Source organism: Carassius carassius, chromosome 20 (genome assembly GCF_963082965.1).
Source record: "Carassius carassius chromosome 20, fCarCar2.1, whole genome shotgun sequence".
In the NCBI taxonomy this organism is placed as follows: Eukaryota; Metazoa; Chordata; class Actinopteri; order Cypriniformes; family Cyprinidae; genus Carassius; species Carassius carassius.
This window is the reverse complement of record NC_081774.1, coordinates 1,466,687-1,484,278: the sequence shown is the minus strand read 5'-3', so window position 1 is coordinate 1,484,278 and position 17,592 is coordinate 1,466,687. Positions and strand designations below refer to the sequence as shown.

The 17,592-nt window shown below is 38.2% G+C and overlaps 1 protein-coding gene across 1 annotated transcript; it reads right to left on the bottom strand.

Annotated features, from left to right (window-relative positions):
• Window positions 1-9,944: 9,944 nt before the first annotated feature.
• On the bottom strand, window positions 9,945-15,861 carry LOC132095986 (calreticulin-like). The gene is made up of 9 exons (XM_059501094.1): window positions 15,678-15,861; window positions 13,994-14,095; window positions 13,705-13,908; window positions 13,530-13,624; window positions 12,525-12,734; window positions 12,331-12,444; window positions 12,104-12,247; window positions 10,907-10,999; window positions 9,945-10,807 (listed from the first exon to the last, which is right to left on the bottom strand). The coding sequence occupies exons 1-9, from the start codon at window positions 15,772-15,774 to the stop codon at window positions 10,622-10,624; spliced, it is 1,245 nt and encodes a 414-aa protein (XP_059357077.1). The 5' UTR covers window positions 15,775-15,861; the 3' UTR covers window positions 9,945-10,621.
• Window positions 15,862-17,592: the final 1,731 nt, after the last annotated feature.

Sequence of the window (17,592 nt, the reverse complement as noted above, 5' to 3'; positions counted from 1 at the left end):
TAAATTCAAGAAAAGAACAACAGAAAAGAAAAGAAAATCAATAGGCCTACATGTCTCTGAAGCTCCTCTTAAGAGAAAGTCTTGAGAAATAGTTATTGTGCTGTAAAATGTCTCCATCTTGTGTGCCAGATTCGTAAATGCATGACATATAGTAAAGCTGATGTGATAGGAATTAAGAATGAGACTAAAAGGACGATGTTAGTCAGATTTTTCATTACAAAATGGTGAAAATAATGCAAGCGGCAACCAGAAATAACCTAAACATGTCTTCGTTTCTAACTGCTTACCTGACCACTTTTATGCAATTCAAATTATGAAGAAAAAAAAAGATTGAATAAAGTCTGTGGAATATCTTTGGTGAGATTTATGTAACGAGGTTAAAATGGTTTTATTTATTTCACAAGATTTTTCTGTTATTATACATTTAAGATTGTTCTACTATTATTTAAACAAGTGTTTAAATTCATTAAAAAGGGTCTGTAAAGAGGTGAAGGTTCGACTTGAAACTGGCATGACGGCCTGTTAATGAAAATATATTCTCTTATGCAGGTATGCATTGACAAACCCTATTTTTTTGTGTTTAAGTTCATCGGGTTTCATGTTTAAGTGTATGGAGTTACTGCGTTTTCTCCATCTCTGTGCTTTTTCTTTCCTTGTGTTTTCTTTTTCTGTCTTTCTCCCGAACTGAGTGTCACTGTGATTGAGCTGAAACTGGCATGACGGCCTGTTAATGAAAATATATTCTCTTATGCAGACCCAATCCGGCGTTCTCCTGTCTTCTTTTGCACTTAATTCACAACACAACGCAGACAGAAGCATACGGTTACACTGGTGCCGTGACCCGTTCGATTGTTCAGCGGCTGCCGAACTCCCGAGGTTGCTGCACGGAGATAAGACGACGGCGGATTTCATCGCTTTCCCGCTTCATCGTGGGGACGCGCGGAATGATGCACGAAGAATAGATGACGTCGGATTGCACAGTTTTTCCGTTTCATTGAGGGGATGCACAGACTGCTGTTACAGAGGTTAAGACGACGTCGGACTTTGCCGTTTTACCAGTTCACCTAGAAGACGCATTAACTGAGCTTACAGTATTTTTGAACCAGCAAGATTAAGAGGTATCAAACAGATATAGATTTTATTTGATAGCAGGTTAAATGGTTTAAGTGATTAATCAATTTATTAGGGGTAAAATCAGAAAAAAAAGTTTTTATTTTATAAAAGTTTTATTATTCAGCTGTGAAAGTTTTATTTTATTTTATTTCATTTTTTTTTTTCCCCATTTTTTTTTTAAGTATGGTAATTAATGATGCACTCTAACAAGGATACCAGTTATTTTGGTGGCTATCATTTGGGGAGAGGCAGAGGGGTTTTGCCATTTAGTGTTCCGTGTACTCCTGGGAAGTTGAATAGCACTGATTATGATGCTAACAGAGTACATTTTTCTACTCCAGTATCTCATGATATACCTCCACTCGAAATGAGTTTTTCAGAACCTACTGTGGTACTATCTAATGAACGGGTAAAACAACTGAGTTCTGATATCAGTCAGTCGATTAAAGCCAGCTTGTTTTCTAACAGTCAGTTACCTACATCAACTTCGTTTAATGACTGTCAGAGGTGCTCACAAGTGACTCAGTGTGGTAACACCATCATTGATGCTTCAAAGATGAACCTTGTACTGAAAAGTGGTAGAGAGCCACCATACTTCCGTGGTGACAGTTCAGATAAGTGTTCAGTCTTTGAATGGGAAGAGTTGATGAGAGCTTACCTTGAAAAAGGGAATTATTCTGGTCTAGAGCGCATTGATGAAATCATAAACAAATTGATGGGCCGTGCGAGGGATGTCATTCAGATATGGTTGCGCAATAGCGCCTCAGTCTCTAGGACTGGTGATGTAGATATGGTGTTCCGTGTCCTCAAACAGCACTTTGGGGGTGTGATATCCACAGGTCTTCCTATGGCTGATTTTTATGCTACGAAACCATATCAAAATGAGGGTCCTTTTGATTATTGGATCAGATTAAACAAAGCCGCTGACCTAGCTGAACAGCATCTTAAAAGTGAGGGCAGAACATTGCAAAATCGGGACATGGAGCTTGCAGTCATGTTCATACGTAATTGTCCCGATAAAGGTCTTTCCATGATGTTCTTGAGCAAACCACAGCGTGAGTGGACCGCTGCAGAGGTACAAGACCGCTTAGATGAATTTGTAAGAGACTGCAAAGTATATGAGTGTCAGCTCTCACAACAAACAGTTAGTCCTGTCATTTCTGATGTGGGTGGTACACCACCGGGTAGAACCCAAGTCGCATTTGAGCCTGATAATCCAACATGTGAAAGTAACACAATGGATAGGATACTAAATATGCTGGAGAAAGCATTGACATGTAACGCACAGTCCTCCAAAGCAGTGGTGCATCGTAAACCGAATGTTAAGAGACCACAGGTGTGTAGGGTCTGTCAGAGTCTTGACCACAGCACAGTTGCTCACTGTAGATTGCACAAATTGTGTTTCACTTGCTACCTTCCTGGACATACACGTGACATGTGTGAGACGTCTGCTTCACAGGTTAGACCGAACAGCTCGACTGCTGCTCTCGATGGTCACAGTCAAAAGCCCCCTCAGGGAAACTATTGAGCCTACATCTGGAGGAGGGCGATGGTAGGCATATGAGTTCAACCTCCTTTGATAGTGATGACATTGAGTCTGTATATGCTTTAGTTTGTGAAAATGTCCCAAAGTCTAGCAAAGTAATCTTGCAAAACACCATTAGAACAGCTCAAAATGAAAGTTTGTTCTACACTAATATTTTAGTGCAGGATAAAGTTGAGTTGAAAGGAATGTTGGATACTGGGTCAATGGCGACTACCATCAGTGCTGCTATAATACCCATGTTAAAACAAGCAGGCGTGATGACAGATGACATGCTGGTTCCAGCGGATATTATTCTAGTGGGTTGTGGGGGTAAACAAACCAGTCCGTTAGGGCTATGCGATTTGAGACTTGAAGTTTATGGGTACAAGTTTTTAGTCCCAGTCCTGTTTGTTGAAGGACAGGTTGATCCCATTGTTTTGGGTACTAATGTGCTTAAGCCACTTATACGACATTTCAAGTCAAATGATGGATTTTGGCGTGTTATGAGTAAACCTGATGCACCAGGCCAGAGTGACAGTAGCCAGTTTCTTCGTCTTCTGTCTAACCTGGAGAGATGGCGTGGGGAGTCCATCCCAGACAAGGTCGGAACTTTGAAGCTGAAGGGTGCTGTAACTCTTCAGCCTATGACTGAACATTTGGTGTGGGGTCGGTTACCCACGGGTACCGTGTTATCAGCCGGCAGTACGGTTATCGCTGAGCCTTGTACATCACCATGTGTGAACAGACAGATAATGGTTGGACGAATAGTTTCTCCATTGTGGGGAGATGGGTGGCTACCCATGAAGATTATCAACCCCACTAATGCAGAAGTAACTCTACGCAGAAATTCGAAAATTGCAGATGTTTTTCCCTGTGTTGCTTTAGAGGATTTTGATCAGTTGTCTGACACTTTGCCTGTTCACCAAAATGTGGGGGAAGTGCGAAGTTATAGTTCCTGTGGTAGCCTCACTGCGAGAAGCGTGTGTAGTGACATCTGTGATGTGAATGATAAGCTGGAAAAGCTAGGGCTCAGCTCAATTCCAATTGGTGGCTGTGAAGTTTCTGTGCAGTGCAAAGAGAGACTTGTTGATTTGATTGGGGCCTATGAGTCTGTCTTCTCGAGAAATCATCTAGATTGTGGTGAGGCGCAGGATTTCTGCCATCGTATTAGACTAACAGACGACCGACCATTCAGGTTACCATATCGTAGAATATCGCCTGCTCATTATCACAAATTGAAAGAGACCTTGGATGAGATCGAGGAAAAAGACATAATTCGTAAATCTTGTAGTGAATTTGCCTCTCCCTTGGTTCTCGTGTGGAAAAAGAACGGCGATCTACGAATCTGCACGGACTTCAGATGGCTTAATGCCAGAACTGTTAAAGATGCCCATCCGCTTCCGCATCAGAGTGATGTACTGGCTGCGTTGGGGGGAAACATGTTCTTTAGTACCATGGACTTGACGGCTGGCTATTACAACATACCCCTGCATGAGCTTGACAAGAAGTATACTGCGTTTTCGTCACCGTTAGGATTGCACGAATACAATCGTCTCCCGCAGGGTCTGTGTAATAGCCCAGCCACGTTTATGCGAATGATGCTTACCATATTCGGTGACCAGAACTTTTTGAGTCTTCTGTGTTACCTTGATGATTTGTTGGTATTTGCGAAGTCTGAAGAGGAGAGCTTAGCCCATTTGGAGATGGTATTTCAACGTCTGAAGGAGCATAACCTGAAACTCTCACCTTCAAAATGTCAGTTTTTGAGGCGCTCAGTTAAATTTCTAGGTCATATAATTTCCCAACATGGAATTTCGAGGGATCCGGATAAAGTAGAAGCGATAGTCAAGGTTGGAGAGGCTGATTTGATGGAGTTAGATGGTGTCACGCCATCTCCATCCAAAATACGTTCCTTTTTAGGGATGGTTATCTACTACCAGCATTTTATTGAAAACTGTTCTGTACTGGCCAAACCCTTGTTTGCTCTGACTGGTGGTCAGAAAAGACCTCGGCATTCAAAAAGTAGGAAAAGGCCTTCGCTGTCCCGCAAACTTGTCCCAAATGATTGGACTCAGGAGTGTAAACAGGCATTTCAGAATCTTAAGGCAGCACTCGTTGAAGAAGTACTTTTGGCTCACCCTGACTTTAGTAAGCCGTTCATTTTATCCGTTGATGCGTCTACATCTGGATTTGGTGCAGTATTGTCGCAAGTTCATCACAACAGTGACAGAGCACAACCAATAGCTTTTGCTAGCAAATCTCTAAATCATGCTCAGGCAAAATATCCAGCACATCGCCTTGAGTTTTTCGCAATGAAATGGGCAATTTGTCATAAATTTAGCCATTGGTTGCGTGGTCACAGGTTCACCGTGTGGACCGACAACAATCCCTTGAAGTACATACTGACCAAGCCCAGGTTGGATGCCTGCGAGCAGCGCTGGGTGGCGCAGTTAGCACCGTTTGACTTCGACATCCAGTATATTCCAGGCCCTAGAAATGTGGTGGCTGATGCCCTCAGCAGAGAGCCTTTTGTGCAGTCAAAAATTTTGCACAGACTAACTAGAGCTCCTTACTCCACCCTTCTTAAGCAGGCAGACAATTTCAACACGGATGAAGTTCAGAATATGTTTCGGCTCTCGGCGGAGCTTCCTGAGATGAGGGGTGTGACTGCTCAGATTGGCACTAGAGACGCTACTGTGAAAGCTGTGTGTGCTACAGGAAGTGTACATGTGTGCAGTGATGAGGTTTCTGCTGTCATGAGGACACATCAGCATTGGGAAGACGCAGGTACTATAAGAGCTATTTCACATGTGCAGTACTTGGAATCTCTTGTCGCAGTGGGGCAGAACCCGGTTCCTGTTTTCACTCATGATGAACTTCTTACCAAACAAGTCAATGATGGTGTTGTGGGTCGGGTCAAGTTTTTCATTGACCGCAGTCGTCGCCCCTCTAGGCGCGAAAAAGTTCATGAATCACACGGGACGTTAAAGATATTGAGACAGTGGGGTAAACTGACCACGCGCCTGGGGATAGTGTATCGTGTGTCCAAGCACCCAGTGACCAAACAGAAAGCTTTCCAATATGTTGTGCCGGAATCGCTCCGAATGGCAGTATTGAAAGGCATTCATGATGATGCGGGCCATCAGGGTCAGCAGCGCTCATTGGGGTTGGCCAGACAGAGGTTTTATTGGGATACAATGGAGAAAGATGTCAAGGATTACGTACACAACTGTAAGAGATGCGTTGTGAGCAAAGCTCCAGAGCCTGAGGCTAGGGCCCCATTAGTTTCCATTACCACTTCGTCGCCACTCGAATTAGTCTGTATAGACTTTTGGTCAGCTGAAGACCACAACAATAAGTCTGTTGATGTTTTAGTAGTCACTGACCATTTCACGAAGTTGGCGTGTGCGTATCCTTGTCCTAATCAGTCTGCGAAGACCGTGGCACGGGTTCTTTGGAATAACTTCTTTTGCGTGTATGGTTTTCCTGTTAGCATTCACTCTGACCAGGGCGCTAATTTTGAGAGTCTGTTGATTGCGGAGCTTTGTCAGTTGGCTGGTATTGACAAAACGCACACCACACCGTACCATCCGATGGGCAATGGCCAGGTGGAACGCATGAACCGTACTCTTGGTAACATGATCCGTGCACTGCCTCCCAGATCTAAAGTCAGATGGCCGCAAATGTTGAACACCTTGACTTTTGCATATAATTGTACAGTTCATGAAACTACGGGTTTTTCACCTTTCTTTCTCATGTACGGCCGTACTCCGAGACTACCCGTTGACCTGATGTTTGAACCTGTACTTTTGAGTGGAGAAACAGTTGACATTGATAAGTATGTGCAGTCACTCAAGCGAGACCTTTGTGAAGCTATGAAACTTGCACAGTCACATTCAGAAAAACAACAACACAAACAAGCAGAAATGTATAACAAAAGGAGTAAAGGACAGTCAGTTGACATTGGGCAAAGAGTTTTATTAGCCAACAAAGGACGAAAGAGGTAAAAAGAAACTGGCGGATCGTTGGGAGAGTACGGTTTATGTAGTGATTGACAAAAATCCCTCGATGAACACGTACAAACTCAGAAGCCCTTCGGGTGTCGTTAAAACTGTTCATAGGAATCTGATTATGCCGGTTGACTTTCTGCCTTTGCTTGATTCAGACCCTGTCGAGGAACAGTTATCCAGTGTGAGTGGTGATGAACCTGAGGACTCTAGTTCTGAGCAGCTTGCAGAAGAAAGGACTACTCAGTGGGTTGCTGACCTCTCTAGTAGCTCTGGTGGTTCTGTAGCATACAGAGATGAATTGGATGAGCAGAATGTGATGTGTGAGGAAACTGTTCGTGAAAGTGATGTTGTAGAAGTTGAGGGGGAGTTGGTAACATCTGCTATCAGTGAGTGTGGTGTTACGGTTACTGGTGTTGACTTCCATGTGGGCGATGATAAACGCAGTGGTGACCTCTCTGAATTAAGGAATGGGAATCGGGATGATTCAGCGAAAGGTGTCAATTTGAGTGAGGAGACTGTCACTGAGATTGAGGCAGTTCACGAAGACAGCCTGGTTAACGAGTCTTCCTTTTCTGTACAACCATCTACCTATGGAAAGGAGTTGTCAGTGGAAAGGCCTGATCAGAGTGAGTGTTATCGTACTAGACATGGCAGACTTGTAAAGCCGTTAAATAGGCTCATTCAGACTATGTCTAGTCAACTTGTTAAGAATCTTTTTGGGTAAAAGAAAATTATACCATGAGTAATTGGTAGATGGTTACTTATTCTTGTATATATTTTTTTGTTATTTTTGTTCTGTTGTTGTTACGATTTCTATCGATACATTTTCTGTTTTCTATTTTGTTTAAGAGGGTTAATATAATAGTGTACAGTCTGTTAACATTAGTTAAGCCGTTAAATAGGCTCATTCAGACTGGTATAGCCGTTAAATAGGCTCATTCAGACTGTCTATTCTTTTCTGTTTTCTATTTTGTTCAAGAGGGTTAGGCTAATATGTAATAGTGTATAGTCTGATAAGACTGGTATAGCTGTTAAATAGGCTCATTAAGACTAGTAAAGCCGTTAAATAGTCTCATTCAGACTATATCTAACATATTTGTTGTCGATCTTGTTTGTAGAAAATGAAATGAGTTGATACAGAGTTCTTGTATTATTTTTTTTATTTTCACACTTTAAATGTCCTTGAAAAAAAAAGGAATAATGCACATTTGTGTGTAGTCTATGAAAATAGACAATTATGCAATCTTGGATGTAATCTGTCGATAAGATGTGTATATGGCATGTCTTCCTATGGTTAGGTAAAGGAGTAGCTAACCTTTGTCTTTCCTAGTCCTTCTGTGGACAGCAATAATGTTGGTAGACTTTCTTCAGTCTTCATGTTTGGGGGTTACACCTGATTGCTGAGTCCTCTAACTGTAGAGTTGAGTATTTTGGGCATGATATTTTTATTTTTTGTATTTTGTTTCTTTTTGATGTGTTACTATTTTCATGATGTTACGTAAAATCTAGTGAAATCAGTGGGGGTGAGTGTAACGAGGTTAAAATGGTTTTATTTATTTCACAAGATTTTTCTGTTATTATACATTTAAGATTGTTCTACTATTATTTAAACAAGTGTTTAAATTCATTAAAAAGGGTCTGTAAAGAGGTGATGGTTCGACCCCCGATGGTATTCTCTTATGCAGGTATGCATTGACAAACCCTATTTTTTTGTGTTTAAGTTCATCGGGTTTCATGTTTAAGTGTATGGAGTTACTGCGTTTTCTCCATCTCTGTGCTTTTTCTTTCCTTGTGTTTTCTTTTTCTGTCTTTCTCCCGAACTGAGTGTCACTGTGATTGAGCTGAAACTGGCATGACGGCCTGTTAATGAAAATATATTCTCTTATGCAGACCCAATCCGGCGTTCTCCTGTCTTCTTTTGCACTTAATTCACAACACAACGCAGACAGAAGCATACGGTTACATTTACACAAATCATCCCGTCTTTATACAGCTGTGCACCACCTGCACTGTTTTAAATCTTCTTACAGATGGTTTCAGACGAGAAAACTTCATCAGTTTCAGATTTCAAGTGCAATTCATTTAGGGACCAGCTTTCGTGTTGCATATACAAAGTAAACGTATATTCTCTAAACCACACAAGAATGATTATTACTCAAAACATTGACAGAAAAAGATGATGAACATGCATTCTAGAGAAATTATGCATTCTTGGGAAATGTATAATGTGTAAACAACTAACTTGAAATATATCATTGTAAATGAATAAATAACAGCATGAAATTCTGAGTATAAAACCATGATGTGCTCAAAAACTCACAGAATATTGCAACTGCATGTACAATAAAGTTATTTATTAAAACTTTGGCATTAATTACAACTCTCGACACGTAAAAAGGTGGTTTAATGTCACTAAACAGGATTTTCAGTACCAACCCAATTTGAACATTTGGGACTTAGTTCACAGTGTGTAGACAATAGTTTGTGTTTTAATGAGGCCTTAAAATCTTTGCAAATATTACCACATCCCTTATTGTAGCTAGTTATTTTCAAGTAACAAAACACCACAGATGTTACTGCCACTGATGATCTGAAACTCAAACTGAAAGACTTTTGTAATAAATAGAGCTAGAAAAAGAAAGGGCTTTTCCTGAATGTCTTCTTTAGGAGATTGATAACAACCACAGCACACATACCGCGGTAACAGAACAAAACTAAATCATCAGTGCCAAAGGAACATTATGCCAATTGTGAGTGTCTTTTGCACTACAGTACAAACATTCATCGGTCCTCGTTGCAAGTTTTCCTGCAACCGTTTACAGAAAAAATGATTTCGGGAACGAGGACTATAGTTTGAAAGCCAGCCTCTGATCTGATTAATCGCTCATTAATAACAATAGGGCCAACATCACATCCTCTACTATTCAGTTTAAGTGTGGAGAAACACGTACTGTATGCAAGCTGTGAACCGTGTAACATGTCATTCCATACTTTTGATGGAAGTCCGTTTCCACTATGAAGAAAAAACTCAAATGTAATTGTAACTTTTGTCACAAGACTTTGAGGAAAATCATCAGAATTGTGAGATATAAACCTAGTATGCTGACTTTTTCCCTTGTAATTCTGAGGCTTTATGTTTCTGCTACAGAATAAAAAAAAAATAATAAAATTTAAATGACTTTACTGAGTTTATATCTCAACATTTTGAGTACAAGTTTCACAATTTCACAGTCTTTTTTCTCAGTATTTGTATCTTATATCTCATAATTTTTTAAGTTTAAATTGACTTTTTTTCCTCAGTATTTTGAGTTTATACCTAGTACTTTTAACTTTAAATCTCACAATTCAGACTTTCTTTCTCAGTATCACGAGTTTAGATCTCATAATTATTACTTTATATCTTGCCACTTTGACCACTTAAAGCTCCTAATTGACTTTTTTTTCTCAGTATCATGAGTTTATATCTTGCAATTTTGACTTAATATCTTACAACTCTTTTTTGCAAAACAAAAAGTCCAAATTGTAAGATATAAACTCTATAAGCTGGGAGAAAAAAGTCAGAATTGTGAGATAAATGTTCTTTTTATTATTGTATTCAGTGGTGCAAACAGGCTTTCATAACTATAATTCAAGTAAACTTCATGAATTTCGTCTAGTTCCTTACCAACAGCATGAACTAACATGGGCATAGATTTTACAAACAAGAAAAGGCACAATAAACTGATCATAGATCAGTAGTAAGTGATGTCAAACAGATCAGATCCCTGGTACTGTACACAAAACTCTTCAATAACAAAAAACTGGCTCGTTAAAGGTCAATGGTCACAAATTAAACGTATGGGTTGAGAACTTTCATTCGCCTATTTGCCCGTGTATGACATCATCATGACATCATTGTCGTCTGTTTAGAATGAATGCACTGTGGTCGTTTCCCTGGCAACCACGGAATGTGGATGGAACTCTACTTCCCGTGTTACAGTTCGTCTTTAGGAAGCGCATCATCATCGTCATCTCCCTCCTCTGGAGTCTCTTCTGTCTCTTCCTCACCGTCATCTTCCTCCCCCTCATCGTCTGCTTCTGTGCTCTGCTCCTTGTTCTTCTCCTCCTCCTCTTTGCGTTTTTTCTCATCCTGTTCCTCCTTCATTTTCTTCTCAGGACCCTGCGACAACACAGACAATTTAAAATGTATCTTTAATGCTTATTACATTATTCACTGTGCTAAAATCAAACTCTTTCACTGTCATTCTGTGTTTGGTACCTTTGTAGCACCCCATGTTTCATTTCCAAAGTCCTCGGCTTCCTTCACGTCATCTGTGATTAGGAAGTTGTCAAAAATTGTGCCAGATTTTACCTGGAGTGACAAAACACAAAGATGAACTGAATTTGATAGAGACAGAAAAGTACCTTTTAGTGGTTTAATGTGCAAACAATGTGTAAAGAGCGAGTAGACATGTACTGACAAATAGTCATAACAGAAGTTCTAAAATAGATTTCCTCTTTCTAAACGCACTACTACGTTTGCAACCGCAAACCAGGGTTATTATTACAATTAACTAAAACTGAACTAAAACCATTAAATGAAATAAAATGTTAAAAATAGTTCTAATTTATATTTAGCTTCACTTGATGTACTAAAATAAACTAAAACTAAAAAAAGTTAATAAAACATTTATAAATGATTAATAAAAATAGACATACTGTATTTAAAAAAACAAAAACTAATAAAAATTCTAAAAAATAAACAACAAAATTACTAAAATAATAAAAAGGTATTCAAAATATTATTGAAAAACCAATTGCTTAAAAATACTAAAATAACACTATATAATTAGGGCTTAATACAGATTAATAATTATAATAATAAATATTGATAATTTTTCTTTTTGCATTTAAATTATCGTTTTTTAAAGGTTCAGTATTTTAGTAATTATTTGACTAATATTTAATACCTCCTCTGAAATGGCTTAAAGGCGTGAGAGAAACCATCATTTCAATCAAATCATTGCAGAACAATAGACTCATGTTTAAAACGAGAATTAAAATTCAGTAAAAATGAACCGGCCTGATAAAAAGCACATAATCAACGCAATATTCACAACACTGTGAATATACTATAAATATTCAGTAAATCATGGACAGAGCAAATGCATGCCATGAATACTACCACGTGTTGCTGAATTTAATTACTTTTTATATTTTTATATTGCTTTCTACACTGAAAAAAAAATGACATGCAATTTTTTTTTTAAGGTAAGTGGTTGCAAGCATTTATTTTAGCTACAAAGCATGCTAAAAGTTAGTCAACTAATTTAGTTTATTTAAGTGTAGCTAAAATAAATGATTTGCAAGCACTTACCTTATTTTTTTTTTTGTGTAAATTCAATGCACTTATATTGTTCATTTTCATGATTAAAAAAATGAAAGGATACTTTATGGCAAGACTAAGGCATCTTACCTGCCAGAGATCCAGCCCAATGACTCCAACGTTGTCAAATTTGTAGATCTCGGCATCAGGAGAGTATTCAGGGTTGTCGATTTCAGGATGAACCCAGACACCTTTGTAGTTGGGATTGTCGATCTGTTTGGGCTTCCACTCACCCTGCACCAAAACACAACAATAACTAAATGAAGATCGGAGATCCGGACCGCTGCGGAAGCATCTTAAAGCATGCAAGTCTGTACCTTGTACTCTGGGTTTGGGATCATGGCAGGTTCCCACTCTCCATCCATATCTTCATCCCAGTCGTCTGGCTTCTTGGCATCAGGATCGGGAATGTTCTCTGGCTTATCCCAGTCCTGACAACATTATACAGTCAGAGTTAAAAGCTGAAAGTGACCCAGCTCTGCCTCGCAGCTGATGTGAGACCGAATCGAACCTCAGGTTTGGTGTCCGACTCGTCGTCGATCTTGGCACGGTCGTCCCAGTCCTCAGGCTTCTTGGCTTCGGGGTCCTTGATCTTCTTTGGAGGCAGGAAGTCCCAGTCCTCCTCCAGAGAGCCAGACTCCACCTTCTCGTTGTCAATCTTCACTTCGTACGTCTGATCCGGATTCAGGATCAGTGTGTACAAGTGAGTCAATTCATCATCCTGGAGAGAAGAAAAGAGATTTCATTTAGACAGCTTGCTTTAAAATGACAATTTCATTCTATGACAATTATTACAGATTCTCTAAACTCCTTTTGAAAAAAAAAAAAAGTTTTCTGGCTAAAATGTATTTTAATTAAAAGCTAAATTTATGTTGTAAACAGTGAATCTCGTACTTTGCCCAAATAGATTTCAGGGGCAAGAAATTACATTTCCAATCTCACAGTAGCCTACATTTTTGGCTTTATTTATTGCTTAATTTTATTCAAACACGTATCTTCACATATAGACAAAAAAATGCTTATATATATATATATATATATATATATATATATATATATTTACACTTTTAAAATATATATTTTCAAAAACAAAATGCCCATAAATATTGAAAATTTCGTATATTTTAAAAAGATTTGGCCATACGGAAATCATCCCAGCATGCATTTATCATTATTGTTTCCATTTTTGTCTGAACTATTTGTTTTTGTTTTGTTTTTTTTATATATAAAGTGTTTTACATGTTACACTTAAATTTCAAAGCAGCTTCACATTTATAAACAGCAAAACAGCTGTGTTAATTATTAAATCATGAAACAAATTCCAATTCAGCTGTAAAGCAACTCTACATAAAACAATAGTTTCTTTATTCAGATCAATTTAGTTTAATAATGTCAATGCTTTATCATCATCCCCACAATTCAGTTCACATTTTGTTCTCGTCCGACAGTGTCAGTGCATTAAATGGATAATATTATTGAATACTGTCTTTTTTTGAAACCCTGGATTTGATCTCACCTTGCATTTGATCTCTTTCTTGATGAGGTGGTTCTTGCCTTTGTAGTTGAAGATGACGTGGACCTTCTTGGTGCTGTAGCCGCAGATATCAGGCCCTGTTGAGATGATTCAGACACCAAAATATAAATCAATGACTCGTTTTCTATAATAAATCAAGGGGTTGCGGTCGACATACCGAACATGACGTAATACTGGGAGTCTCCGTGCATGTCCGCCTGGTTGAGATCAGCCGGGAAGACTTTAACGTATCCGCCTCCGCAGTCGATCTTCTGCTCGTGTTTGACGGTGAGCTGGATCACCAGAGGTTTGCCCTCGTTGCTGAAGGGATCGAAGCGGGCGGAGGTGGCATAAAAACGTGCATCTTGGCTTGTCTGGAGACCTGTCGGCGAAGAAAAGTCAAGCAAACTCATCATCTGCTTCTTTCCTGAACCAAAGGTGAAGTTCCTAGGGATGTAAAAACCTACCCTTGTCTTTCTCAGCGTCTCCGTAGAAGTTTCCAGCGGTTAGTTTAAACTGGCCATAGTCAGATTTGTGCTCCGAGTTCACCCATCGACTCTTCCAGGCATCTGCGAATTCAGATAATAGAGTTAGAAGCGAAGAAATAAGGCTAAAACAATATCAGAGACAGTGACTGCGAACAAGGATGAGATGAAATCTGGATTAGTATCCTAAAAAGGGATGAATCATGCAAATACACAAGTTGCTTTGAAACAGGTTCACATTTAAAAACAGGAAAATAAGAGTGTTTATGTTGTAAAATTCATTTATTATGAAACTTATTCATTTCTAGCCGTAAAGCAGCTCTATAGAAGACTATAATGTCATTAATCAGATCAATTTAGATTCAGTTCAGTTCAATAACAGTGTCAACGTTGCAAAGTAAATCAGTTATGAAGCAAATCAGGGTTATTCCAGTTAACTAGAACTAAAATTAAAACCATTTAAAAACACTTTGATTACTTGAAATTAAATTTACGTTAACTGAAATTAAATAAAATGTGACTACGTTCCTAAAAAGCAAATTTAATTTATGTGTGTGTGTGTATATATATATATATATATATATAGGCATGTTTGTGTTTATATAGAGTGTATATAAGATTTTATAACAATTAACACAAATGTTTAATAATAACAAATGACAATAAAAAATTATATTTAAATTAGGTGCTTAACAATGAGTAAAAACAATAATTATATTTCAGTTGAAAAATACATAATAATAAAAAACACTATATAAATATTTATGTCATCTTCAGCCAACTCAATTTGTAAAAGATTTGTGAAATCATATAGCTCTTTATCTATGAACTTGAAGAGGAAAGGAGAAGAGTTTATGAGCGTTGCACGTTCGATCACATTCCACACACGTTTAATGATTGATTTTTAAGGAAGTTTGTGTAATATCTTAAGAAACTTCCTGTTCTTTCAAACCCATTTGATAGACACGTGAAGTTTGCATGTGCTCATTTAAGTTTTCCTTTCAGTTGCATTATTAAAATGTATTTACTGAAAAATGTATTTTGTTTGAACAAAAATGTAGTTGACATATCTTGTGCAATTAATAAACCATTTAGACAAGGCCTTAAATGACTTGATACTGTCTTTTGCAGTCATGGATCTCAAGGGGCGTGTTTCTCTCACTCAACACAGCATTTTATTGGACAAATATTTGGACACGCCCCTAAGTGCAAGATGACTCATCAGAACCTTTGGTCCCAGAATAGAAGTTTTAACTTGTTAAATTCTGTATTTTGTCAACTTTTAGGAGTACACAAGCATACATAGCCTTAAATTTAACCTATTTTTTATTTTAATTTTAATGTTTTTAAAACTTAATCCATGTCAACAACCCATGTGCCAAAATGCACTTCTTCAGTACTGTACATTCATTGTGCAATGCAATGAAAGAAAGAAAGAAAGAAAGAAAGAAAGAAAGAAAAGATTTTTATTGGTTTCGTTTTTGCGGTCAAACTAATATGCGCAAAAACATACTGCTAAGAGATCAAATTTACTTTGCAAACATAACAAAAGTATAATTAAGCATCACAGCCTATTAATTATTCAGTCGATAACCGATTTTAATGTCACTTTTTATATTGTGACCTACAAATCAACCATGAAATGCAAGTTCAGTGATCCACTCACCTCCATCCAGAAACTGTTCTTTAAAGAACACCTCTGCATTGGCAGACAGTGCCAATAATGAGGCAGAAACCAGCTGGAATAATGTAATAATTTGCATTTTTGTTAATAATTTGAGGAATTAACCCGCACACTCTCCGCTCCTCACGCGCTCTGCTGCTCTCAGTTTATCCGTGCCTCGGGAGTAGTGCATGGCTGCACAGATGTCTGCCGCTGATTGGTCCGCAGCTGACGCTCTCGACCAATAACAAGAGACCACGAAGTGCCTGACTCTTCTCTACAGCGGAGACTGTGTCAGCCTCTTCTGCTGTTCTCAGACCAGCCGTTACTGCACGCAATGACCGGCGGTCGCGTCACAGGACAAGACAAAACTGACTCAGGATCAGTTTCCAGCATAACATCAGAGGGAAGCCGGTTGAGTGGGATTTTCACAGCAAGACGTGTACGCGGAAAACAGTGCCTACACAAATACGGGGTTTTATTTTCCTCTAAATACAGTTTGCTTTGCTTTATCTGTTGACTTTGATATGGTACTGTAACTGTAAAATACAATAAATTGCGTATTGTGTTTGAAGACAACTTGTGGAAAACGCGTCAGAAACAACAATAACAAACCCAAACTTTTACAATAAACAACGTGTTGAATATATAATATTCCACAAGGCTTAAGATGAATCGAAATGCAGTTTCCAATAAATCCTACAATAAAACTTGTTGCAGGACTGTCATGCATTTGATTTGTTTTCAATGCAGTGGATATTGCTAGGAAACAAACTTCATTAATGATCTTAGAAACTTGATAAGGAAGGAATATGAGGAAGTATATTTAAGCTGCAATGATTAAGACGATTCTTTTACATTTACACCCTTTCAGGAACACAATAAAAATGGAAACATTTATTACATTTTTGTGGCTTAACATCCCTAGGTTAAAAATGCAGTGTGGACATTCTGCTAATCTCCTCATTTTGTGGTGCACAGAAAAAGAAAATCATAGGCCTACATGTGAGATGAAAACTTTTTTTTTTTTTTTCATTTTTAATCTAAGCCTTTAAAAGTAATGATTACTGTCGAATCTTAGCCTACTTGTGGCAGCATCATTCACATTCATTTTAAAAATAATTATTTGAATTATGAATTATGCCTTGAATAGCAATGATTAGCCCATAAAGCATGCACATTGCACACTGTTTTTTATTGAACTAAGCGTAATTCCATAGGATTCGTGCATATTGGACAATTGAGTTGTTAGTGCAGTTCAACTGAGCAGCTGTAGGTGGCGCTGTGACTCTGTGATCAGGTATTTGAAGATTTTTTTTTTTCATGCTTGTACATTCATGATTTTAATTTATAGGTGTTTATGCACGTGTTTTATGTATGTATTGATAAGCGAAGTTTGATTTAAATCCTACACGGCGCCTCATATAAACCAACCAGTAGTAATTCAGTCCAATGTTGAACTGCATCCTATTTTTCTAGATAGATTAATTAACATTTTTGCCAAAACTAAATTAAGTCTAATTTAATGACATATATCCATGCTATTTTTCTTGAGAGTTGCATATTAAATACGATTATTTTGCATTTTAAATCCAATTTGAAGTCTGAAGTCAGAAAGAAACTGAATTTATTTAGCTTAAAGTTCACATTGGAAATAGGAGGTCAAGTTCACTGCATTGCATTATTTCACTCTGTATTTGTTGTGAATGCATTAAATTCTTAGGCAGATGTTGTAGTCTGGGTTTTCCATGCATGTACAAAGTTTGCATACAATTCATTTCATGCATACACACTACAGACTGCAAAAATAGTGCTAGTAATATGGCAACATTTCAAACATACCGCATGTCCTCACAAGCCACAAAAAAAGGGAAGACACCGGTCAAGCACGTTCTCGTTCTTGCCAAGCCATCTCATT

Bases quoted from the DNA above. Each gene is read 5' to 3' on its own strand.
- LOC132095986 (XM_059501094.1), bottom strand. From the start codon at position 15,774: ATGCAAATTATTACATTATTCCAGCTGGTTTCTGCCTCATTATTGGCA. The intron at 13,625-13,704 runs GTATGTCGACCG...TCATCTCAACAG, and splicing joins CCAGTATTACGTCATGTTCG to GGCCTGATATCTGCGGCTAC. The intron at 10,808-10,906 runs GTACCAAACACA...GTGTTGTCGCAG, and splicing joins AAACATGGGGTGCTACAAAG to GGTCCTGAGAAGAAAATGAA.